Raw genomic sequence first — 25,862 nt, 5'->3', positions numbered from 1 at the left:
TCCAGGTTTTAATTTTTTAATATTTATTAAAACAACCCAATGTTACCCAGTGAGGCTGAACATGTCTGGTTCTGCTCTGGTTCTGCTCTGGTCCTTTAGGGGCTCTTGGTAAAGCTCCAAGCAAAGTGACGGAGCCGCTTCCGGACCTGCAGCCTCCGGGAGCCTCAGCTGCTGCTTCGGACGAAGAGTCGGAGGAAGACATCGAAGCCATGCAGTCCAGACTGGCGGCTCTGAGGAGCTAGAGTTTACCGCCGCGGTTAGAGTCACTTTGCACATTTCTCCAGTGCTGAGCATCCTCCGCTTCATTGTCACCTGGGTTAACATTGTGCTTCAACGGTCGTTTATTTTAATCCAGCCTGATTAAAAAGGTGATATTTTCTGTTATCTGCAGTGACTCTAGCTACGTCTTTATTCTCCAAAGTCAATCAGAAGGTTTATGGGGGTGTATATAATGTAAGTATGATCAGCCTTCTGTGCCTACAGTGGTTATTCTCTCTCTCCTACGTCAGTATTTATGACCCAAACTGACCAGCTGGGGAGGAGGTTTTTAATCTTTTAGGAAACTTTTTGCTCAGTTTACTAGGAATTAATCCGCCTACGATATCTGAAACACTAGAGGTGATGGGCAGAGCTTTCATTTGTTTCATTTGAATATATCTGTTGTTCTTTTCGTGCTCATAAGTGTTATGAACACTTATGAGCGTGTGTGTGTGTGTGTGTGTGTGTGTGTGTGTGTGTGTGTGTGTGTGCTGATACTGCAAAGATAAAAAAAATAAACGAAGCAGACCTAATAGTTGCTGAGCCCTGATGATAGAAAGGGAACTGATGGAAAGTATAAAATGTATAAATTAGAAAATTAGAGCTGCACTGACTGCAGTTTGCTGATCGATCAACAGTCTTTAAAAATCTGACTATTCTGGTTGTGGCTGATATTGATTTTCTTTCTGAAAAGTCTAAGTTGTTCAGCTGTAGACAGTGGAGTGATACTGCTAGACGTGACCTGGTGGGCGGGACGGCTGTGGGCGATATGAAGTTTTATCACAATATTGTGATAACGACAAATGTGACAATAAGAAATATTTATTACTTATTTTATAGGTAACTGTATGCCAGCAATCAGCCTCACAAAACATATCCATCTGTGAAAAGATTCTTCAGGGCAAAAAGTGATTTGAATCACTGAACAAACAGCAAATTGTTCATTTATTTGAGTTTGTTCAGAACAACGTCAGGATTAGCACACAGAAATTATTTTGGAAAGTCGACTTATGTCATGTTTCAGTGTTTCCACAGAACTGGACATTATAAAGTAACTTTGTTTATCAACACAAAACATAAAACATAAAATTTGGATGTTTTCAAAATAAAACCCAGAAACCATGAACACTTCAGCAAAAAACGGTTTTGGCTAGCTCTGCCTCAATGTAAGGCACTTTTCCTCACTTTCTTCTTCTACTACTCTCCAATTTGAACTATTTCAACTCTTAACTTCATGAAGCTCCACCCAGTCTGGCGTTCTGTTTGGCTGGAGGAGGGAATCGGTTAATGCTGCTATTAACTAATCGTTCTTTCTCCTGCTCTTAGCTTTTTACTTTTCATGAACACAGAAAGTTCTCCTGGTTCAGTTCTTCAGTTCAGTTTGTATTTCTGTTTTCTCAAAGCTCAGGTCATTCGTAGTGGACGGCTGCTTGTACTAAGCCAGGTTCTGGTTCTGGTTCTGACGGATGTTTCTTCCTGTTGAAGGGGATTTTTTCTCTCCACTGTCACCACATGCATGCTCGATTTGAGGCTGTGCAGTCAATGACTCAATCATTTTAATAATAAACTGAACTTAATGAACTAAATGTATTTGTGATTGAATTGACTATTGATGAATTGACTATTGATGAAACAAAAATAATTTCCAAATGATTAACATTTAAAAAAAAAAAAAAAAAAGTCTTTATTTTTGTGGTGAAAAGTATGAGCTGTCGCCTTTCAGCTCCCTTTCCAGTGAGTTCCTCCAAAACAACAGTGCTTCTACTTTATCTCTAAATCTTGTGTCTCAGTTAAATCAAGCATTTCCACAGGTAGAGAAAACGATTTAAGGAGACTGAAGTCGTTTCTAAGGAGGAACGTTTTGTTCATAATGAACAGCTCAGTCCTGTCTGTCCTCTGGAAGGGAGCTGCAGTTACCCGCTGCAAACTCCCTCCTTCGCTCTCTCTTCTCTGGAGGCTAATATTGACCATCCTGACTGCTTTTTTAGCTCTTTCATCACTGCTTGTTTATGGGGCAATGCATCAGACATGCTGGTGAGAAACTGTCATGCAAGCTGCTGCTCTTTGCTCTACTTGGATCCGTCTTTCTATCCGTTCTTTTGCAAAAAGAAGCAACCGAGTGGTAAATTTGAGTTTAAGCACGGCTCCTGCTAGCTGTAAATGTGACACTCCCCTAACTCTCCCCATTCCTGGAATCAAACAACCCAAGATATAAGCTGCTGTGTTAGCTGTGAGATAACATAATTACTCAGCGTTTGCTACGATCCACATGCAAAGGCAGAAACACACAAGCTGCAGCTGCACAAATATCCGTGCATGTAAAAAAGCAATACTATCTCACTCTTATTGATTTGAGCACCGATGTTTCAAAGCTAACATTTGTGTTGCATCGGTGCAAAAAAAAAAAGCAAAAAGAAGCAGCTACCATTGGACAACTGTCAGTCGATAAGGAGGGTGCTATTCACATCGTAAATGTGGCCATAAAACGGCTGGAGTGAGGAAAAACATGGCCGGTGTTTACGCTGCCTGGTCAGCCCAACCAGCTGTTGCTTCACCACAAAGTTCCTCCTCACTCGGCTAAAATGAGGAGCAAAGGTTCAAAATAAGGTTCATATGAGAATAAACAGCTGTATGGGTCAATAAGAAAAAATCCATAAATATAGGCCTACTGATGTAATTTGGCAGTATAAAAATAAAAACTGCTTTGATTTGATTGGTGAAATAATGTGTAAGCATGCAACTGTTTTCCTGAAGGTCCTATTTATACGTCATTCTAGAGAATAACATAAGATATTTGTGGTTTATTCAAACACAATGATGCAGACTGAAAAAAGCAGGTGTTGGAAATCCTGTCACAATAATCAATTAACTGCATGATAAATTAAAATGAGATGGATAATTTCCTTTCTGACGATTAATAATTTTTGAAAGGCAGACATCATAATATAATTCAGGGACGTCCAACATGTGAGATAAACTGAATTAAAATAAAAAGGGTTGTTGGTTTTGCAGCAGCTGTGCAGGACTGAACTTTGTATGAAACACGTGGAAACCGAGCAGAAAGCATGAACGACCATAAACCACCTGTTAACTGACTGCATTACATCCACCGCATGCATCATGCTGTGCTGCTTTGACTACGCTGCAGGCACACACACGCATGCACGCACACACATGCACACGCACCCACACACACACACACACGATAAGCAGCCAGACTGCTTATCATTTGCACGCAGAGAGAAACACCCTTCTGTTGCCTTTAGGACTCACAATGACGGCCGAACTCAACGCGCCGCACTGAGATCAACAGGAGAACCACAAAAAAGAAACAATAACCCAACAGTAACAAAACAAACAAACAGAAAGGAGAGAGGGAAGCTGAGTGATGCTGAACTGATTTCTGTAGATCTGGTTGAGTGAGGAGCTGTAAAAAGCCACTGTGCTGAGTTTTTAGTTGTAATGTGAACGATGACCTTATTTGGTCCTGGCTGTGGTTTTCAAAATAATGGCATGTCAGTCAGCTCAGGACAAAACCGCATGCAAACACAAAATTTGATTAAATGATGCCAATGTTCAGCTAATTGTGTTTTTTCTACACTGTTTTTATTCAGTTTTCATTTCTGTTTCATTTCATTTGTTCTGTCCACTTCCTGTCATGATAATAAAAGATCATCTAAAATGTTTTAGATTAATTCATTTTGGGTAAAAAAGGTCAGTTATCCATCCAACCTGGCCCAGTGTGGTAAAAGCTTAAAACATTTAGTTAAATCAGGCATTGACAGTTATTAACCAAATTGTCTGGAAATATGAGTTCAGTTCAGGAAATATGAGGTCTGATTATAACTAAAACTGTAGAACCAAGAATCATTCAAGCAGAACCTTTCTGACAACATGAAGCTTAAATTTACAGAAGACAAACATTTTGTATCATTTTTTTGTTCTTTCTTTCTTAAAATCTTCAAATCTTGCCAGGTGAACCAGGCATAACGTTCTGATTTGCATAAAGATGTCTTGATGATCTTTTGGGGAAATATTCTGTGAACGTTTTTGGAAGCTGTGTATTCTGCTAACTCTCATGTAAATGTACCACAGCAATTCAGTGAAGTAAGGTGGTGGTAGTATGATGGTCTGGGCTGAACTGCAGTAATTTTTGTAATCATGAATTCTGATCTTCTCAAATAAATAAACTGAATAATCAAAACAAACTGGCCAAAACTGCCCGGTTTTGGAGTGGCCTAGTTAAAGTCTGGAATAAAAAAAGATTCAGCTTTCATAAACTCTTCAGGGTAAAATTCTTTTATAAGTCAAAGGTTTAAATAAAAACAACTCTTTCTGTTTGATGGGACATTCAAATCCGTTCTCACTGAAATTTAGCCTCTTTCTGGTGAACTGAAGTAACAGAATCTGAGAATAAAACTGAAGAAACTATTTAGATGAAGAAAACAGAGGATTGGTAAATTTCCAAATATGGGGATTAAAGTCTGCTGCTTCATCAATACTGAACAGAAACAGATGGAATAATAAGTTTAGTGTAATCAAATATAACACACATCTTTCCTAATTCACTGCACCTATCTGAAGCTGCCACCTAAAAACCACAACCTCACCCAAACGAAACCCAGCGCTGAGCCCCAACAGCAGCAGAGCTAAGCGGCAGCAGATCGATCATGCACGGCGATGACATCACTTCCTGTATTATCAAAACACATCCCATCGCTCCTCTACTGTAAAAATAAACAGTCTTGATGTGATCCTGTTCTTCTAGAAGCTGTGATCCACTCGTTTCTCTCGTCAGAAACAATCATGGCCGACGCGTCCGCAGACGGTGAGAGGGAGTGATATTTCTCAGGAAACTGTGAATTTGGAGCTGAAGGGCAACAAAGGCCCTTTCTTCCGCCTCAACATTTCCATTCTGCAGGTGACTCATTAATATTCACGGTTAATAAAATGTTTTAATCTGGCTTCAGATTTCCTCTGGTCAGTGAGACCACTGCCATGTACAAACACTCCACAATTTTGCAAGGTATATGTGCGGTGATCCTGCTGACTGTGTCTCAAACATGGCTGATGAGCTGAGGTAATAAGTAAGTCTGGCCAACTCAGCCTCCTCCATCTGAATCAGCATGAAAACCATGGATTTAGCTGATTATATTTACAGTGTCCTCCGTCCCCAACAGCAGCACAAACAGGCTACGCTGACCATCTGCCATGCACACACAACCATATCTGAACCACTGCTATAAGGAACAACTTCAACTGAATAATGAGAGCTCTTGTCTGTAATTATGTACATAATAATAAACTTTTCTTTTTCTGCTTGGAGAATTTCCCAATTTAGATCTTTTGCTAAGATCTGAGGTGTTTTTAAAGTCACAGTCTTATGGGAGCTGAGAAGTGTTGAAACGGATCAGACGGAAAAGAGACCCATGGGCGAGTCAGTAAAAAAATAAATCCTTAAAGGGACAGTTCAGAATTTCTGGAGTGAAGTTCTGCTAAAAGCTTCTTCCTTTAGATTAAATTCTGCTAAACTGGGCCTGGAGGCCGAAGTTAGCAACGTGTCTGACAGCCAAAATGGATTTCTACCGTCTTAAAACAGAACAAACTTCATCATATTTAATGCAAACGTTATGTTACAAATCTTTAAACTTTCCTCATGTTAAATTGGGAGTTTATTTACAAGCTAAACAGTTACTCTTTATTTGTAAATGGAGAATATGCACCATAAAATTAATTCCTCTGCTGCCCGAAAGTTCTGCATGTATTTTTATGAACATAAAACTGAGAGGAAAAGATAAGCTTCAAAAAGATGCAGCATTTATTTATCTATTTATGTCTGAGCCTTTTTATTGCACTTCCACTTTTAAATGTCTGATACCTGTTCCTCACCTAAAAGCTAATGCATAAATCAATTAAGTATGCTAATGTAAATTAACAAAGTTTTAAATTAACACTTTCCAGTAAAATGATTATGTATCTCAGTCCAAATTTAGAGAGGCAGCTTACATTAGCTAAAAAATGTTCTAACATTTTACTTAAAGGTATTTTAAATAATAAAGACGGTTAGCTTGACTAAAAGAAACAAAAGAGGCTGAAATTTTAAAGCTCTCCCACTGAAACATGCAGTGGATCCCTAGAAAAAGCCAAAAGAAAAACATAAAAAGCTTCTGCATAAACCATTAGCTTCAACCAGCTAATCAGGATTCACATTAACTGAAGATGCAAAAAGAGTTTCTGAATCTACTGAAGGAAAAACTAAACTAAAAGAGTCCAAAGTGTGGCCCCAGGGCCATTTGTGGCATTTTGGACTAATTTTCCATGGCCTCTACCTGCAATTCGACAATCATGCAAATTTGAGAATGTTTACATCCTTCATTGCCGTGTTTTTTATTGCATGAACAAGCTTATTCTTGTGTGATTTTCATTTTATTTCTTGTCTAATGGAATCACTGCAATTGTGAAATTGTGTTTTTTCAACATCAGCAGAATATAGACAAGGTTAATTTTCTTGAGAGAGCGACACTGAAATAAGGCATGTGAGAGCAGAAACACTCACCTGTTCTCTGCTCCTCACTGAAGCCCAGAGAAGTAAACACAGCTGACCTCGTTTACTCCGTTCTGCAGATAAAGTGACATTCTGGCTTAAAGCTAGCTTAGCTAACGCAAACGATAGGAGAAGCTGCAGGTTGAGCTAGAAAAGGTAAGAGAACCTCAACCCCCAAACGACTCTGCCAGCACCATGACAACCGCCTCCAACCCAGCCTCCATGCCCCCTGACCTCTGACTGCGCCGCTGGGGGCTAATGGGCCCCCAGATGAAGGTATTCATCTCTCGACCCCGGCCTCCCTTCTTCTGTTTCTGCCTTCCTCTTCCCAGCTTTGTCACTCCTCATCTCGCTGCCATTTTCTCTCTGCGTCTGCGTCCGTCAGGCTGAGAGCCGGGCTTGGATCAAAACCGGCGCGGCGCTTTGAAGTGACGACTGGATCCAAAAGGTGGTTTCTCCTTCCTTTATCTGGGCCAAAACAACTTCAGCCGAGTAAAAAGCCCCATTACTGTTCGACTCTTTTCCTGTAAACGTTCAATTTATTGTATATTTTGGCCAAAAAGAACAAGAGAAATAATTTGTTTTATGAACCTTTTAAGCTAAATTCCACATTAGTGTGTTAGGTCCTCTGTAGGTAGTAAAAAAGGAGGAGTAAATTTCCACCAAAAAACTCAAAGATTTTCTAGAAAAAGAAAAATTCTGAATTCCAAAACCCAAAAATTAGCTAGAAAAAACTCAGACAATTTAAGATCGCAGACATTTTACAGGAAAATCACTTCAAAACGTTTAAAATTTTTGACTCATCAATGTTTCTGTTTTTCTAGACATTTTGTGAGATCAATCTCAACATTACAGATTTTTATCTAGAACATTTTTGACTTTTCAGAGTTACATTCTTTTCATTTTTTCTAGATTTTTTTTAGATTCATCTCAAAATTTCAGAGTTTTTGGGTGGAAATGTACTCTTCCTTTTTATTTCTATCTACAATCAAAAAATTCAATATTCGGTCTTCCAGGATTCACATCTACCAGAACTTTTGTTTGGGTCTGCAGCAGAAACAATGATGCAGCACAGGATTATGAGGCGTTTAACTGCAGAGAAGCAATACTGAATATAATACCAGCAAATATTTGTTATCGGCTATAACAGCAACACCTATATCAGATATCTATCTCTGAACTTTATGGTAAAAGTTTGAAAAACGAGTGTCTCCACTATAAGAGACGGAAAAAGGCGAAAGCTGCTCAATTCCACGCCTGTTGACTCTTTTGACTGCGCTGCTTCTTGTCTTTTGCTCCTTCAGCCTCCTGGGTCTGGACAGAAATGGGCTTCAGCGCTCGTCTGAGCTTTGAAGTCCTTTGGTTACCGGCCAAGCGTAGCGCTGTACCTGCAGCCATCTGTGAAGGGGCCGCCAGCAGGCGCCCATCGCTCCACTTCTCCTCCACGACCAAGTCGGAGTGGGGGCAGGAGGTAAAGTTCAGAGGTGTGTTTGTCAGGGAACATGGAAGATTAAAAGTTAGAAACACCAACCTCAGTCTGATAATCTCACTGCGTTATTCAGTTCCTCTCTGCTTTAATATCTGTCTGCAAACACCCGCCTACCGGGAAAAAACTCACAGGTTATGAATGGCTTGATTAAAAACCGTTAGCCATTTTTTTCACTTCATGTAATGGTGAGAATCTGTTGCATGTAAACGCATCTTTATGCATTTTTTCCACATTTTGTCATGTTACCACAGCAAATTTCAACATTTTTAACTGGAATTTTGTGATAAACAAAGCAGCACATTTCCCTGGATTCTTAAAAGTGTGGCATGCACATGTATTTTACCCTATAAATGATTATTGCAATAAACAATATTGGTGTTTATTGCAATAATTTCTGGGACTTTATTGTCCTGCCTACCTGTACGAGTTTAGAGTCAGGAAAAGGGCAGCTAACAGTCCTGCAGACCCCACACATCCTGGACACAATCTTTTGAAACAACACTGTCTGCATATTTGCAAGAACTAAAAAACTTTTATTTTTTTATTCTGCCTTTTTTATGTACTTATACTTGAAATGTACAAGTACATACAAGCGAGCACAAACTAGGTGAATATCAGCTTGAGCTGTTTTTAAAAGAATGAATGAAGAAAATGGGCTGCAATGATTAGTTGTATTAATCATGATTGAAATAATCGTAGTCTAAATTTGTAATTGATTAATTGTTAGGAATACACAGCCATTGGCTGAAAAAGCAGATTATTAAGCACAGTAATCAAGTCAAAACTATACAAAGTATACATACATTTCGCTCTGTCTGTAAATCTGAACTCCTCAACAGGCAGTTTTAGCTTCACCTGATTCAAACTCCGTTAGAAAATAATCTATTAACCACCTATTGCTGTCCAATTATTAATTGGTTAATAAAAAATCAACAGATCAGCCTTACACTGTGTTCAGAAAGGAATGAGCCTTTCACATGTTGATGCTAACAGCATTTTCAGCTGTAGATGCATCCTTTGATAGTTCACTAAAGGAAAGCTGTTCATGCATTTTAGGCAACAAAATGTCAATTTTCGTATTTAAAAATGGAAATGAATTGTAGTATTTAAAATATTGTATAAATAAAAATGAGCAGCAAAATGAGAAATCTGCAGAATGTGCCAATGTTTTATCCATTTAGTCGATTAATTATCAGAATAATCTATTACTGATGTAATTGTTAGTTGCAGCTCTAAATTAGATGTGTGAAGTTGGACTTACAGGTGAGTGAAATAATGCACACCACACTTTTCAGATTTTTCTAAAACTCGAAAACCAAGAATTATTTCTGTCCTGTTCATAATTATGCACTACTTTAGATACTCCATCAGAAAAAGTTTGAGGTTGCAGCATGAGAAAAAGATCAGAAGTGAAAACCTGCACTGTGCCGAGCTGCAAGGCAAAACGAGCGACTGGTAAAAACTCTGCTGCAGAGGCAGGAACGGCAAACGGACTGGAGTGAGGGGACCAAACCACAAACAATGGGATTACGATACGGACAACATGCACTAAAAACTGGCTGGTGGTTTGGTTTGGGACGGGGAGGAAATGACCATCCTGGAGGGCCTGGGAGTGGGGGTCTTGATTAGAGAGAACAATACAGCTACAGTAGCCAGACCTCATCTTAACGCACACACACACATGCACACACTCAAACGTGCATGGGGGCTTCCAATCTGGCCGTCGGGCTGTTGCTGAAGTGTCACATGGGCTCCATGTGTGCCGGCCAATGGCCTCTCGGCTTATCAACAGACAGAGTGGGATGGGAGACGAGATAAGAGGTGGATATGGGGGGTTGGGAGGAGAAACGAGCAAAATGCTGATCGTTTTCAATCTTCAGCGTGCAATATAGTTCACATGCATGAAAAATGAGCCTGGGTGTATGAAGCAGAGGGTCTATATGCAGGAGGAATCCCTGTGTAATTACCGCCTAACGGGGAAGTTAACAAAGGGCCTCATTCAGCCTGCGCTGTGAGGAGAAGTGGTAAAATGTGAACCTTTGTTTGAACCGTCGCTCTCATGCTAGATCAAAGCAAAGGGTCTGTCATAAGGTACAGAGGCTCTCTGCACGGCGCTCCAACAAACAATAAGAGCTATCTACACTCAACGCAGAGGCAGGACAGCTCTAACTTCTTAAAGTTTCAGACAATAACCAGCTATGCCATCTGATAAGGTGAACTATTCCTTTAACAGGTTAGGATAGGTCTATAGCTCTATCCTAACCTGGTAATGAACACAAAATACATTCATTACAGGTTCTGCACAAAATCATTCTTTGATGATGAGATTTCAAAATGAGGTGTTTTAGGACATCATGTCACTTTAAATCCTAACAAGCTGCTGCTGGCCACGCCCCCCACATGAAAATGGCTTCAAACAAATGCGCAAGTACACAACCATACATCTTTGAAAAGCAGAAGTGGAGCCTCCTGCACAACCAACAAGAATGCAGCAGGTTGTTACTGAATGGTACATCATAAACAAAAACACTTAGGGGTTTTTTCAGCAGCCATTGTACAGCACATACAGATAAAACCAGCTGACCAAACATGCTGGAGATCAGCTTGGGTTGCTAGGTAATGGGCAGTGCCTGCTGATTTGTGGTGTTACATCCTGGAGGTTTTTAAAATGGCTCCTTTACCAGTTACCAAAAACCTTATTGCCTGAAAACAGTAACAAGTTCAGGCTTGGCTTGTTTTAGAGGTGCCTTCAGACCCAAATAGAAGAACAAAAATGTGCAAAATGTGAGTTTTAAATAATAAGTTCCCTTCAAAAGAAAGTTTAATTCAAGCAAACATTTTAGAAAACCATGTTTATTTTTTTATTTTTACAACTCAAAGCAAATTAGAGATCCCACACAGATTCTTAATTTAAGAGTCAGAATCAGAAGCAGCTGTTCTGAAACAAAACAAAACGGCAGGGGGAAGAAAAGGAACGTCGCACACGCTTGACAAGCAACACGGAAACGCTTCGTCAAAGCAGCTGACGGGTTTGAGGCTCCTTCTATCTCATCCCCACTTTAATAAAAAAACAAACAAAAAAACATTAATGTCAGCAGCTGATGGTCTTCCCATGAGGGGAATATTTTAAAGTTGCATCTAAAATGTGTTTTTCCTCTAAAGAGAAACTGAGAGCGTGGAGGACATGATCCGGACCCCAAACCTGAGCTGCTCTGCTCATACATGCTGGGCTGACCTTTAGTAACCTGTCATTTTAGATCTGGATCAAGCTTGAGCCCTAACCCCGACTAACACCCATCTGCTTCCAGGATCCTCAAATCACACCTGTGAGCTATTTCAGAGCGCTGACGTATGCAGGACGGCCCTGATGATGATTCAACTACCCACATTTATTCTGTTTAGCTTCTCTAACAACCAACTGGGCAATACGGCTGGAAAACACATCACAGTACAAGTGATTCAATAATTATTGATTTATTTTAAATATCCAAAATGATATGTAACTAGTGATGTAACATTTCCTTTAATATCCTTTTTTATTGTTTTTAAGCAGAAAATGATTGTTGATGTGAGGAGCTGAAGCTTTTGGGTTAAAAACTGTTCAGATATATTAACTGTGTGTGTGTGTGTGTGTGTGTGTGTGTGTGTGTGTGTGTGTGTGTGTGTGTGTGTGTGTGTGTGTGTGTGCGTGCATGTGTGTGTGTGTGTGTGTGTGTGCGTGTGTCTGTGTGAGAGAAAGAGAGAACAGGAAGTAACCTGTTGTGTTCAGTTTTTTTCTGTTTTGTTTGAATATCTACGTTGTAATCTTGTAATCTGTGGCTGGGAATTAATTTATGCTATAATCTGGTGCAGAACAACAAATGGTGACATTTATGTTTGAGCTGTTGCTTTTCCATAAAGTTTATTATCATCATTAGATCCTACAGCATGGTTTAAATTAAATTTTTGCACTTGTAACATCTTAAGTCTTGCTGAACAAAAATAATTCATCACTAGTTTGGTTTTGATTGCCTTTTTTCCTGTGGTACACTGCAAAAACACAAAACGTAACTAAATATTTTTGGTATAGTTTATAGTAGACTTGAAATAAGACAAAACTAACTTTCAAGTAACTTTTCAGCCAGATGTAGGAACATTGATGTAACACAAAGTGCAAGTTTAACAGGAAAGAGATAAACGTTTTCGTTTGAACCTGCAATGTTTCCTGCCTGGTGTATCTATCAGCTCATCTCATATTAACCGTTGAGTTATCCTCCCCCATGTGTGTGTATTTCCTTACTGTGGACACTGAAGAGCTAAACACACCACCCTGCTTGTCATAACAATCAGGAAGAGAGACCCTCCAATGCATTCCCTGCCTCTGCCTCGGGGTGTGGCCTCGCTGTGGCCCCACACGGCCCCCAGGGTTTTTTTCCTGCAATTCTAATCAAAGCTAAAAAGGCTGCAGCCTTGGCGTCAGCAAGGAAGATATCAATCACGCTGCTAAAAACAAGCATGAAGGAAAGCGGGGTGGGAGAGAGTCTGGGAAAAGTTGCTGCTTCGACTCGATTTTCCGAGCGTCGCGCGTTCTCTGTTCTCGGAAACCACGAGGTAATTCGAAGTTGCATTAACACATAATGGCTGTGTGGATGGATAAATCATTAAGTTGCCTGTGATGCTGCGCGGCCCGTCACCACCAACAGCCATCAGCGGCGGCTCCTGACTCATTCTCCGCCTGTTTTTTTACCAGGTGGGAATGAATGAAGCCACTCTGGAATAGTGAGAAGCAGATCTGCAAACGCTGCCCAGTTCTGCAGCTGTCTAATCCTCCTGCAGACGCTGCTTGTATAGGGACTCAGACAGATAGAGACATATGCCCATGCATGCATGAGAACACAACAACACTCATATCTGGCCAAGCAGAAGGGCGGCTGGGCGAGCGGACTGGGTTTGTGTCTGAATATTCGCTTCTCCACAGCTGGAGGCTGCTGGACCTGCTCCACGCATCAGACATCCATCAAAGCGTCGGTTTGATCCCAGGGTGATCGCACCGCGAGCCTCCCCTTCCTGCCAGCAGGTCTGCCTGACGGCCGTCTGTCGCAGCCGGGGGAACCGAACACAAACACGTCACCAAGAAGTCCAGCCAAGAATACAAACCCAACCGAGCGCAAACCCTGAATGCTTTCAAGCTTGTCATGAAAGTAATGCTGATCTGATGTTAGCGTTGCAAATGTTTTCACTCCCCTTGATGCATCATTCAGCGGATAAAATGGTATGGCACAACCAAAACTGACAGGCTTCAGTTATACAGAAATCTGATGTAGTGACGGACTCGGACCTGAGCCTTCAGAGACACAAAAAGTCAGTTACAAAGTCAGTCTTCTATCACATGAACAACATTTTCAGGTTTAAAGTACTAATGTCTCACCGAGATCTAGAGAAACTCAAACATGCATTCGTGACTGGTTTCATAACTGGCAACAGTATAATGTTTTCATGATGTAAAGTAGTATGAATTGTCTTGTCCAAGCTAACTTTTGAAGAGCTGCAGAGATCAACAGCTCAGGTGGGATGGTCCATTACCATGACAACAACTAGTTGTGCATTTCACCAATCTAGTTTACGGAAGAACGACAAGAAAGCCATTGCTGAGAGAATACTCTGAAAATAGATAGATTGGCAGCATTGAGGAATAGGGATGCTTCTATGTATTTTAATAAAAATGATCATTTTTCTTCCACTTTTTCAAATTTCAATTTTCAAACCATTGCACAGAACATCGACATCATCGTTCACAACTTCTCCTGCTGTTCTCTGATTGGCTCTGTTGAAATTCTTCCGAAGAAATGGAGCTCAATGGATTCTGGATTCTCTCCCAGATGAGAATCCAGTAGGAAGGCAATAGCCACGCTAACAGTATGAATATTTTTGCTTCTCAGCCATTTTTAAACAATCAAAGGAAGCAGTTAATCATATAGATTTGAGTTATTAGTTACCCTGTAACCCAGGGTGAGTAATTGCTATAATAGTTGGTCCCATTCTATGTGAACCCCCCTACCCCATCCTCAAACCTATTTTCCACTGGAGACTTTGGTCATTTCCATGGCTGCTCTCCATAACAGCCCTCTCTAATGCAGAGGAGGACAGGCAGGGTAATTAATTCCCCCTGCTGCCTCTTTCTCTTCCCGTCTCCTCCTCTCCGTGGTGAAGGGAGAAATCGGGGAATGTAATTTACACTAATTACCTTTTTGCATAGGAGTCTCATTTCAACTTTCCTTTTCATGTCGAAGCACCAGTCGAGGTTTGCCTCGGAGCTTCGACACCCCTAATGAAAAATCACTACAAAATTACTGCGGGGACATAACACCACTAAAGAAAGAGTCCCAACCTGTTTCATATAGCTCCATTTCATATACCATAAATATACCTGCAAGGATTCACTTTCAGTCGTGAATCTTCATTCTGTTGGGACGATTTAATATGTATTAAGAACTGCTGCTGAGTTCCTCTCTTCCCTAATGGTATTCATGAATAGGGAAGGTCGGGCTTCCCTTTAACACCAGCAGAGGGACTATAGAGTAAACACAAATTAAACATGAGGCTGCTCCAAAATAAATATGGGAAGCATCAAGCCTCATTATTTGCATGTACTACTCTTCAGTTTGCATCAGCACGTATAACTCAGTTTCCTTATACAATCAATATTTTCTGCAAAGAGACCATCAGTAAAGACTTCTTAACAGAAAGCTTAAACTAAATGAAGCACTGTACAGACTTCAGAATGTGCACATTATATCCTGTTTGGTCATGCAGTTTCATGTCTTGCAGCTGGACTCATTCATGCACGAAACAATCTGCACTGCATTGCTTTAATTATCACCCACTTTTTAAAAATTACATCATTCATATCGAAACAGATGCGGAGTAAATGTGTGATTTTGCCCAAACGCATAAAAAAAATCTTCCCCATGACAGCCTTAATTCAGCGACTCAAACGCAGCTAGTTAGTTACAGCCACAATGCTGCAGCCATATCGACACCTTCCGTTTAAGATTCACTTTAAACAACAGATACATGCATCCATGAAACATTGCATCCTAAAAACCCGAGAAAAGTCGTGCAGATTTTGTGCATTCGTTGCGATATAATTTGATGCAGGAGTAACGCTGGGACTGAAAAGAGACGCGACCGGGACCGATCGGTCTCCGACCCGCTCTCCTTCCCTTAAAGCTGGGATACAATTTCCACCAGGAAGCAACATGAGGACCGAACATCGTTTTTCACGAGTCGGATTAGACAGTTTGTTGTATTTTTTGCTTGTTCTGGGCGATTTGGTGCCTCATCAGCGCGATTTGACCACAATCTGACTGAGCAGCCAGTCTCCTGTTCAGCTCTAACGCACTAAACTGTTTGGTTTCATCAACCTATTTGGGTTAGGTTTGAAAAATGTGATAAATATGATGAATGATGAGATGTTTTAGTATAATTGTGTAATTTTTCCTCCATCTGTTTGAGCTGCAAATCAATTGTGTCACTACACCGACGGGCTCCAGCCGCACAGAATAAAAACAGCACATTTCCACAGGGGAAAAGCCCTTACCTTCGTATACAGGGGCCATCGGTGCAAGGATTCCTGTTATTCATGGCAAAGAATAAAGCGAGCTTTCTGATCAAAACTCAATAAAAATCTGCCATCTTGAAACACTGATGTGAGGGTCGCCGCGGTCTCCTGCATCACTGGCCCGGTTCATTAGTGGAGAAAATGCTCATAATTCATATCCAGGCCGGTTTAAAAAAAAAAAAAAGAAAAGAAAAAAAAAAGCCGGGGTCCGATGCGAGGAAGGCGGCCAAGGAGCGACGGGGCTGCGCGTCCGTAGATCCTCACCTGCGGCGTAATTTGGCCCGAATGGAGAGCCGCGATGACAGGTTTACTTCAGCTATTGTGCGACATGTCTGTGGAGTGAGGAGTCTCTGCAAAAGTTGCAGCAGTGATCGGAGCGCAGCGAGTTTGGTGGGCAGGGAGAGAGTCGAATGTCGAGCTAATCGATGCAGGCGGAGGGGAGGCATCACCATCCGAGCCTCAAATGGGACATTAGGTTAAAAAAAAACTAGTAATGAAAATCATCTGCTTTAAATTTAAAGATTAATGTTAGAATAAAAATGTAGTATTAATTGAAGCTCATGTATGGTTTAATTAATCTTACTCAGTTTAGTTAATTATAATTCACAATAACCTCAAGGCTTTCTACAAGAAAAATAACTTAAATTCTGAAGAAATGCACAATTAAATCAATACATATCGCAATATAACATAGACAGGTTCAAGTTCAATTACTCAAAAATTTAATTCAAATTCAAATTTAAAAATACTTTCTTGGTGAAAGCTGTTGGCAGAAAGGATCTCCTGTAGCGGCCTGTATTACAGCCAATTTGAAGAAGCCTCTGACTGAAGACATATGATAGATGTTCAGGGTTTTGCATATTATCTTATTATAAAATAATGTCAAATTCAGGTTTTAATTACATTTGTACTATATCAACATAGGAAAACATAGGGACAATGTTTTTAAAAAAAATAAATAATTAGTTAAACAAAAACAATAAAAAGAGGCAAAAGAAAAAAAAAGAAAAAAATCTGCTATTTTTAGCTATACCTTCAGTTACCTGTGGGGTTTTGTCACAAATGTGATAAATCTTTACATCACAACATGATTTAGGAAAGCCATGATTTACTTAAAATATTTAGGTGTCATAGATTATAAAAGGTTAACTTTTAGCGATAAGTAAATATCTTGGATGTAATAACGTCCCGGTGTTTTAAATTTTATTTGTCCATGGTGCAAAGTGGCCGTGTTCGATGACTCTGCGTGTGTTTGGTCGCGCCTGCGCAGAGGCTGGAGCGATCCTACTGTATGACGACACGAGATTTGCACAGAATGGACTGGAATCGGATTACATCGGCTCACACAAATGTGAGTAATCTGTCATTTAGCAGCCATCCTGCTCTCACAGCAATACGCGCACCGAGCTCTAAATGAAACATGTCAGCTCGGCTCGTTTGCAGCAGAGCGGCTTCACCTCTGCGGCCCTCATTACAAACCAGGCCACACATTTAAACATGCCAGGCTCTTCATGTCTGTGGAGTCACGAAGAGCCTGGCGAACGAAACAAAAAGTCATGAAATACTTTGTTGCATCCCAGAAAAAAAACAAAGCAAAAACGTTGCAGTTATTCTATTTTATTTTATGCAAATCATAGTTTTACTAAAACACAACAATATAATTAATGTCCAAGCTAAAATCTTTTTACTCTAGTTTTGTTTTTTAATTATCTTGTTCCAAACACATAAAAAAGCTTCAAAATGAACAGAAGGTAATAAAAACTAATGAAAACAAACTGTGACCAGCTTTTCTATTGAATTTATAGTCATAATCACAGACTTGAGTTTGTTTTCAGCACAAGATAATCATTTTACATTTAAAGTTTAAATCTTTTAGTTTTGTGTTGGGTTAATTTCTTAAATATTCAGCATTCCTATGACGCATTTTCAGCTAAAACTGGCTTCATATTGAAATATTTTCTGCACAAATAGTATCGTTTGTTAGCCTAGATGATTAATAAATCTTTCACGTTTTGATTTGATTGGAACCCACAGTGAGATTTTATGTATGTAACAACATATAAAGCAGATCACTCCACATTTACTCTATTTTTCTTTTTTTTTTTATTAAAAAACCTTTACTGTATTACAACCAGTGATGGTTGTAGTTGCCCAAGCAGAGCAGCGCCCCCTGTGCATGGAGTTAATATTTATTTATTATAAGGGGTTTGAAGCCTTTTGCATTAAATGATATGACAGGAGGAAATGGAAAATCACAAACAGTATATCGTGTCTTTTTAAAAACCGCCTGTTTGGAGATAATGAATGTGAGCATGCTGTACTACAGACAGCCACTGTATTGCGAAACTATGAAAGTGTGCATTATGTGTAAGCTGAAGCCGGATGTAACCCTGCACATTGCACTTCCCAACAGGCTAATAGTTCAATTTCATCTTTCAGTTCCTGTTATGTCCTTTATGTGACACTGGTAACTGGAATATCTCTGACTCTTGGTTTTTACATATTTAAACTGCCTAACTGGCGCCGTTTCTCCCAATATCTCTTATCAGGATATTTTCTGAGATCCTCTGAATGTCGGGAGGTTTCACACAAACCCAGTCCAGAGTGCTAAAGATGCACATCTCCCCTTAAGCCAGTTTGTGTTCAGAAATATCTATAATTTGATAATTATTGAGCCAATGCGGCGATATAATTGTGTTGGACAGAAGGCATTTTGGAGATAAAATTAATCTACCGAAAATAACAACATGCACAAGTTTTACTGTCCTGCTTGGATAGGAAACTGATGATACCAAAGTGTTTTACATATCCTGGATTTTCTTTGATGACACCGAAGGAAAATCTGACCCACTTACTGGAATTTTGGACACATTTACATAGTGACCATATTAGACTGTGATGAAGGGATACACAGAAAAATAGAGTCATCAGCTTTGGTTTTAGTATTTGATGACCTCATTTAGGGGGAGATCATGAAGCCTGAAGAGTCTTGAGATACCCCATGTGTGATCTTTGGATTTTAGATTTATAGCTACCAAGCGGTAAAACTTAGTCTCACTATAGCAAATAAGATCCAGCCTTAGCGACGTACCAGGAAATCTCAATCATATAGTAAAATCTGCCTGGACGAGAACAATTACACCAAAACCCAGGGCTCACGTTCACTGAATATTTTCCGTCTTTGACAATTCACACACCTGATCATTGATCCAGGCATGCAGACATTTCAGCTGCATGTATAAAGTTCATCATGGAGACAGGAAAGCCCTTTGGTCCGCTTGCTTGGCCCGGACCAAAAGCAGACTCACATTTGGTGCGGTTTGATTTTACATTGTGCTTTTTTTGTAAACGGATTATAATTTGTAAACGAAGCTACACGGGTGACCATCATTGCTCCCATTGGACAGAAATGATGAGAGGCGGGACAGGAAACAAACTTTCAATCTGCAGATCGCAGATTCATAAAATTAATTTGTAAAGTAATCCAAAACCTCATGACAGCAACCTGCAGCAATTCCCCTGGAGAGATAGATTGAGTGAACAATGCAGGTCCATGCAGTCCAGGAAGAAGTGAATTCATGCCACAGCAGGTGAAACTTTCAAAGTTTAGGTGAAATCCTTTAATTTCATTGTTTATATGTAGTTACTGGGGCAGCAGTCAGTGGTTTTTGTCACTTTGTATTCATCTGCTTGATGTGTGATGGCACAATGTGGATTCCATGTTCAGCTTGTTGAATGAAAATTAAATTAAAATTGAATATGTGATTATCATCATTTTAAAAATGACCAGGTAGAAATTTATTATGATGAGAGTTTTTGGACCTTGTCACTCAAAACAAAACAAAAAAAAGTTTAGCACAAGTTTTGGGGAAACTAATAAAAACGAATTTTATTGGATTTGTCTTCAAATTTTGATCGCTGTGTTTTACACTCAGGTTTCCACAGAACTAGGTGTGTGAGCAGTATTTATAGTAACCAGTGCTGAGGCAGAACCTGTTCTGTTACATGCTTTTAATTCATGTCTAATAACCACTGAGGTGTGAGAATGCTTCCTGTACGTCATGACGATCTGGAAAAGGAAACTTAAACTTCTTATCCTTCACAGTTTTGGATCCATTTGATTTTCTTGCTTTCATTTGCATCATCATCTGTCACAGCAGCCCTCTGTATTCCCTCCTTCACAATCTTTTTCATAAATCTCTGAGCATATTGCAGTTTTTTAGACTTAATTGGTGCCTGTATTCCAACTGTCATCTGTTCCTGATTTAATAGACGCTGAGTGTCCAGCTCAGGTTTAACTGGTGAGTTTGGATGCAGAAAGAATAGTCAATGAACGGCCTGTCGCTTTGAGACCTCAGTTACACATTAAAATTAACTTTCATGCCTCCTATGATCTGAATAAATCAGTAATGTCAGAAATATCTCAGTAAATGAAATAACAGCAGGTCCCAGTTCAGCTACATATAATCTGATAAATCTGGTTTGAGATCTTTTTGTAAGAAATGCATGTTGACATTTCTTATTTTGCTCATTTGTGCTCACTGCTCTCTAAACTAATTTCACGTCAGGAGGCCGAATCATTCCTCTGCTCCTATTTCAATGGAAAATCCACTCAGAGCTCCTGACCTCTCACTTTCTGTTTAACAGTAAAATAGCAGAGCTTTTCCTGATTCAAACCGCCGCTCGCCTCAGTCCCACAGGTCCAATTACCTCACACACCATCGACCGGCGCTTGTGCTCACTTGTAAATGGAAATTTGTCTTTAAAAAAAGAGCAGAAACACTTTTTGGTCCTTGTTTTGAAAGAACTTGGTTTCCAAAGTCGTATTTTTCCACATGTCTCGCATAAAATCTGGCCTATTTGTAAATGATTTGCAGCAGGGAGAGTTGATTTGTCAGAAGCAGGAAAAATCAGAAAGCATAAGAATTTGATTAACATCAGGGCTGAAACAATTAATCAGATTAATCATGATTAATCATCAACTAATTTAGTAATCAATTAATCATTAACTGGAGCACACAACCAAAAAAAGGCCATATACTGAAAGAACAACACACTCAGCAGTAATTCAGCCAAATCTGTACAAAAAAACATAAATACACTTTGCACTTAAGATAGAAAAATAAAAAAAATAAAAAAAACTCAACAGATGTAATTTTAGCTTCACCTGTTCAAATTCAGTTAGAAAAAATCTCTGGATAGCAAAATGTTTTTTGCTATCCAGTTATTAATTGTTAAATCCATAGATTGATCAACAAATCACCCTATGCTGCACAGATTTAACTGAAAAACTGTTTACTAGTTGATGCCGCCCTTTAGGAGGAGCCACCCTGGGCACCTGCCCACTTCGCCCACATGAGAAACCACTTCTGTCTGAATGAGTTAAAAAACAGAAAACCCTTAAAATCTGAATCCTTTACGGGTTTTCTGTGTTGTCACAACGTGACTTCACACTTTTGGCCACATGAGAAGAAACACTTTGTCACAGTTAAACTTCATAATTTAGCCTGGCTTTAATTCAAGCTTCTTAATGCGTTAGAATAAATCTTGAAAGAGCAGCAGAGCGGAAACACAAAACCAGTGAAAATGAAAGATGCCTATCTGAGCTGTTCTATGAATGACGGTTGTTCCAGTTATTGTACAGAAGCCTTGCTGTGGTTTTTTTGTTCATACGAGTGAGCGTGATGTTTTCCTGCCTGTGAGAACTGGTGGTTTACTCGGCCTTTCAGCAGAGTAAACACAATTCAGATCCGCCTGACGACTATTTTGGCACCGAGGACCTTTTTGATTGAGCTACAGAATTTCTTCAACAACAAACAAGGCAGCCTAAATTACAACCCAAAGCTGCAAATGATTATCCCGTATGCTTCACACGCACCAGTGAGCGCAGTTACGCGTTCTGCAACTGAGCAATTTGTCATGCCTTATAAAATAAACTGCTCCACATTCTCAGGTTTTAGGGTTTTTTTCCTCTCTGATTGTGAAGCAACGTATTTATCAGTGTGATCCTTCTGTGTTGCAACGTCCTGTTCTCGGCCTCTGTGTGCGTTTCAGGGCTGGAGCTCAGCCTGTCACGGTTTTGGATGTTCTCAGTGGGTTTATCATTGACACAGTGTCACTGCAGACTGGAGCGCCAGGGTCATGGTGGAAGGGTCAACGTTGTGTGAGCACACAGACAAAGTTGCATTTACTGCCATGATTTCAAGCCATGAAGGGGAAATATATTTGAAATGGGGCGTGCTGTGACTGAAACATTTGTCTTGCAGTAGCTGAGTCATTACTTGGTCTTTCAATATGTTGACACATCAAATATAAACAGCTCTTTCTGTTTTTTGTTCTGTCATATGATCTTTTTGCTTCGCACACACATTTCTCCAGATGCCATCAGCCGGTCTCCCATCAAACACGGTTTCGCTGACACAGTGTGAGCGGTGGCAATACTGCAAAGAAATCTGCACTCTGTTTACTAAATAAAGTGTGTGCCGTATTTAATCTCCAAAGAGGAGGATGTGACTGATTTGTAAATGTATTCCTCGTCAAAACCAGCGGCTTGCCTGCTTGTAGAGCCTTCCTCTTTTTTTCTAAGTGTCATATGTGTGCATATTAGGTTTTTTGAGCTACTGGTAAAACTGGTGTTAAACCAGCTTTCATGCATGATCTGGCTTTGTTCTAGCTGGAGCACATTTCAGAACGTGACTAATGTCATGGTTATGACGGAAAATGCAGCTCAGTGACATCAGCACAGCTTCAGGGCGGCAATCAAATGCGCCTCTGTGTTTAGGTGTCAGAAACACCAGAAGACAAACAGCAAATAAGAAGGTGCTAAAAGGAGAGTGTGGTCTGTTGCTGGCGGGGTAGACAGCTGGTGAATGGCTGTAAAATGGGACTTAGAGACACTGTAAAACACAATAGGTGGAGTTTAATTTAAAAATCTATGCAAACTCAAAAAAATCAAGTTGTTAAAACTTAAAAATGTTAGTATGTGCAAGCTATACATCGTCAGTTTACACAATTCAATTAACTCTGCTGTAAAAACCTAAAATTCTCCTTACTTAAAAGTATTTTCAAACTCATTACTTTAGACTGTTTAGTTTTCATTAAATTAACTTAGTAACATTAACTTGTGCAATTTTAGTGAGTGTAACTTAACTTAATAAATCTGAGTATATTGTGATTTTTTGAACACCCAAATATTAATTTTATTAACTAGAAACTACTTGCATCAAAAGAAAACTACTTGATTGAAACAGCTTCTGTTTTTTATTTGATTTTCTGCTCAAACTTTGACAGAAAATATAGAAAGCAGTGATAGTTTGCTCACTTTTTGCAGTAAAACAAACAAAATAATATGCATGGCTGTATCCTAAGTCAAAGTGGTTTGGTGCAGTTTTATCTATTCAAATGTATTAAAAAAAATCCTAATAAGAGCCATTCTACTCCGAAAGTTGAGACTCATTCTTGATGAGCTGGCTGCAGAAATGAAGCTTCAGAGTCTACCCTTTGACTTGAAACACCATGAAACTGATTTTTGAAACAAATAAAAAAGTGATTTAACTAGTGGCTGCTGCTGGTGGCACAATGCATTATGGGATACCTAGTTGGCAAATCAAGTACTTACATTTTGTATTTTTTGCACAGACTCAAGTAGATAAACTTATCAAGCATTTTTTATCAAAAGTTCATGCCACTTCCTTAAGACGCGTTGCAACAAGAAGTGAATGAGAATTAAGTTTTGTTCACTTAAAATCTTTTATAAAGCAAAAAGTTTTGTTTTTCAGTGCAGGTTCTTCTCAGAATCTACCCCGACCCGTAAAGAGAAGTGAGCCAGAAGAGTGGTTAAAGCGCACGTCAAACCATGTGGGCTTGATACGATGTTACAGTACGTCACTGACGGATTTCATTTGTCCTCAGAAATCCGAATTTCAAATATGAAGCCAAACAAATTCTGATCTGGACAGCCAGAGATCCTGAAGCAGAAATTATTTCTATTGCAATGTTTGCTGCTTATTTGCAACTAAAACTGCCGATTGGAGATTTTGTTGCCAATTTCTTTACATTCAATTCAGTTTATTTCTATAGAGTCATTTCACAACAAATGTCATCTCAAGAAAATCTGTTCAATCACACACATTCAAAATGATCCTGAATGTCAAACAAGTTTATTATTAAATTTAATTTTAAAAGTTTCTTTCTGAGTAAACCCAGCAGAACAGTGAGTCATTATGCACCCATCCTAGCGATAGGAAACAATCACTTGACTTTACAGATCATGTATGTGGAGACAGTGGAGAGGAAAACCTCACCTTTAACAGGAAGAAACCTCCAGCAGAACCAGAACCTGGCTCAGTATGAGCAGCCATCTGCCATGAGCAAATGGAAGCGCGGTCATTTTATTATCTTTTTATGTTGTAAATGTATTTGTACGCTATAATTTTTATTCTTTTTTTCTCTCCATTTTAATCTGCATGCCTTTATTTACTTGTAATTTTCAGCTGGTATACTGAAATTGATGGAAAATTCAAGGATATTTCTATAATATTCTATTCTAATGGTAATTTACATGAAAAACCTCCTGATCTGTATTCTGTTTCAGGCTGTAGATCATGGAGTCAAACACTTATTTTTCTGCATTCTTTCTTTCGCTTTCCCTCTGCTCTGTTAAGTGCTTCAGCTAACCTTATTTGCACACATTTCTTTGTGTTTATTGTTCGCCTCTTAGAGAAACACCAGGTTTCAGCTCCTTTATTGTGGGATGAACATTAACCACCTCAGAAAAAGCACTTTCCTTCAGCTGGCGAGAAGCCGTGCATACTATGAGGGCTTTTAATCCAACTTGCTCTACTGCTAAAAGTAGTGTTATTATTCCCCTTTGGCAGCGTTACTCTGCGTGCACACATGCATGCAGAGAGGCAGGAAAAAAGGGAAGGAGAAACTGTGTCCAGAACATGTAAATTCTTGTCTGTTTGCGAAGGTGAAGTTGCTTCAGAGGTTATATAACCTGCTATCAACATAAATGGAGATTAGCATGCTGTATATTTCTATGTGCATAAGAGCGTGATAGCAGCTGTGGCCCCAAGATTAAAAATGGCATGGTTCAGGGAAGTCCAGGTCCGGAGACAAAAAGCAAATTACGCCCACACTTTCAACTGAGATCCGCAGCAAAACAAACTAAAGGTTGTGTCCTTGGAACGTTGTGTGTCGGTGGTTTCTCAAGTGCTTCAAGGCTTATGCACCACTTTCCTGTCTAACTTTGTGTACAGCACAAACTGTGCATGCCCTGGGAAATCAAAAACCACCTCTTGTTTTCACAGAAAGAATGCCTCTCCTCTTCCACGTACTTGACGATGAATGCCCTTGCAGTCTCCCATGCTGAAGCAGCCAAACAGCGTTGCAGATTGTTATCAAGGAAAAGTTAAAATGCTTGTATGTGAATATAAACAGAATGTTTTTTTTTCTTGTCCCTGACGGTGGCGTTTTCACACCAGTGTGCTGTGCAGGGTGAACCTCTGGTGAACTCTTGTGCAGTTAAAGCCGTGCGGCTGAAAGAGTGATAAACTGACCCCTCCTCTCGCTGTTTCACACAGACCCGTGCCAGGTCCGGTGGGTTCATCGCTGCCACTCTGATCTACACCAGAACACAGGACACAGTGACACCTGCTGGATTCACCGATTTATAACTGATTTATAATAACAGCTTAGGGCTGCAACGATCAATCCGATTAATCGTGACGAAAGCAGGAAAAGTTGATTTGTCAGAAGCAGGAAAAATTGTCAAGCATAAGAAGTTGAGTAAGATTAACGTTAGGGCTGAAACAATTAATCCGATTAATCATCATCGTCAACTACTTTCCCAATTGATTGTTAACTGGAGGATAAATCCACAAAAAGCAAGATCACTGGCAAGAAATAAGCCAAAACTTTACAAAATATCAATCAATCAAGTTTATTTGTATTGTCTATTTGAGAAACAT

General features: G+C 39.6%; 1 protein-coding gene and 1 long non-coding RNA gene across 3 annotated transcripts in view; one reads left to right on the top strand and one right to left on the bottom strand.

Annotated features, from left to right (window-relative positions):
* Positions 1 to 16,278, bottom strand: part of hipk2 (homeodomain interacting protein kinase 2) — a 123,063-nt gene extending 106,785 nt beyond the window's left edge. The window contains exon 1 of one of the 2 annotated variants that reach the window (XM_015050937.1): positions 15,871 to 16,278. In XM_015050937.1, coding sequence (XP_014906423.1) covers positions 15,871 to 15,889 — 19 coding nt within the window. In that variant the 5' untranslated portion in view covers positions 15,890 to 16,278. The remainder of the gene's footprint in view (positions 1 to 15,870) is intronic. The other variant, XM_015050929.1, reaches the window with a different exon arrangement.
* Positions 16,279 to 17,186: 908 nt separating this feature from the next.
* LOC106958809 (uncharacterized) overlaps positions 17,187 to 25,862 on the top strand; it is a 13,448-nt gene continuing 4,772 nt past the window's right edge. Inside the window, exon 1 of the long non-coding RNA XR_001427226.1 lies at positions 17,187 to 17,242. This is a non-coding gene — a long non-coding RNA (uncharacterized LOC106958809). The remainder of the gene's footprint in view (positions 17,243 to 25,862) is intronic.

Source organism: Poecilia latipinna, unplaced genomic scaffold (assembly GCF_001443285.1).
Source record: "Poecilia latipinna isolate Pla-1442-1.1 unplaced genomic scaffold, P_latipinna-1.0 Scaffold50, whole genome shotgun sequence".
In the NCBI taxonomy this organism is placed as follows: domain Eukaryota; kingdom Metazoa; phylum Chordata; class Actinopteri; order Cyprinodontiformes; family Poeciliidae; genus Poecilia; species Poecilia latipinna.
Note: the sequence above shows the minus strand (reverse complement) of the source record. Positions and strands in the feature narration are given on the sequence as shown.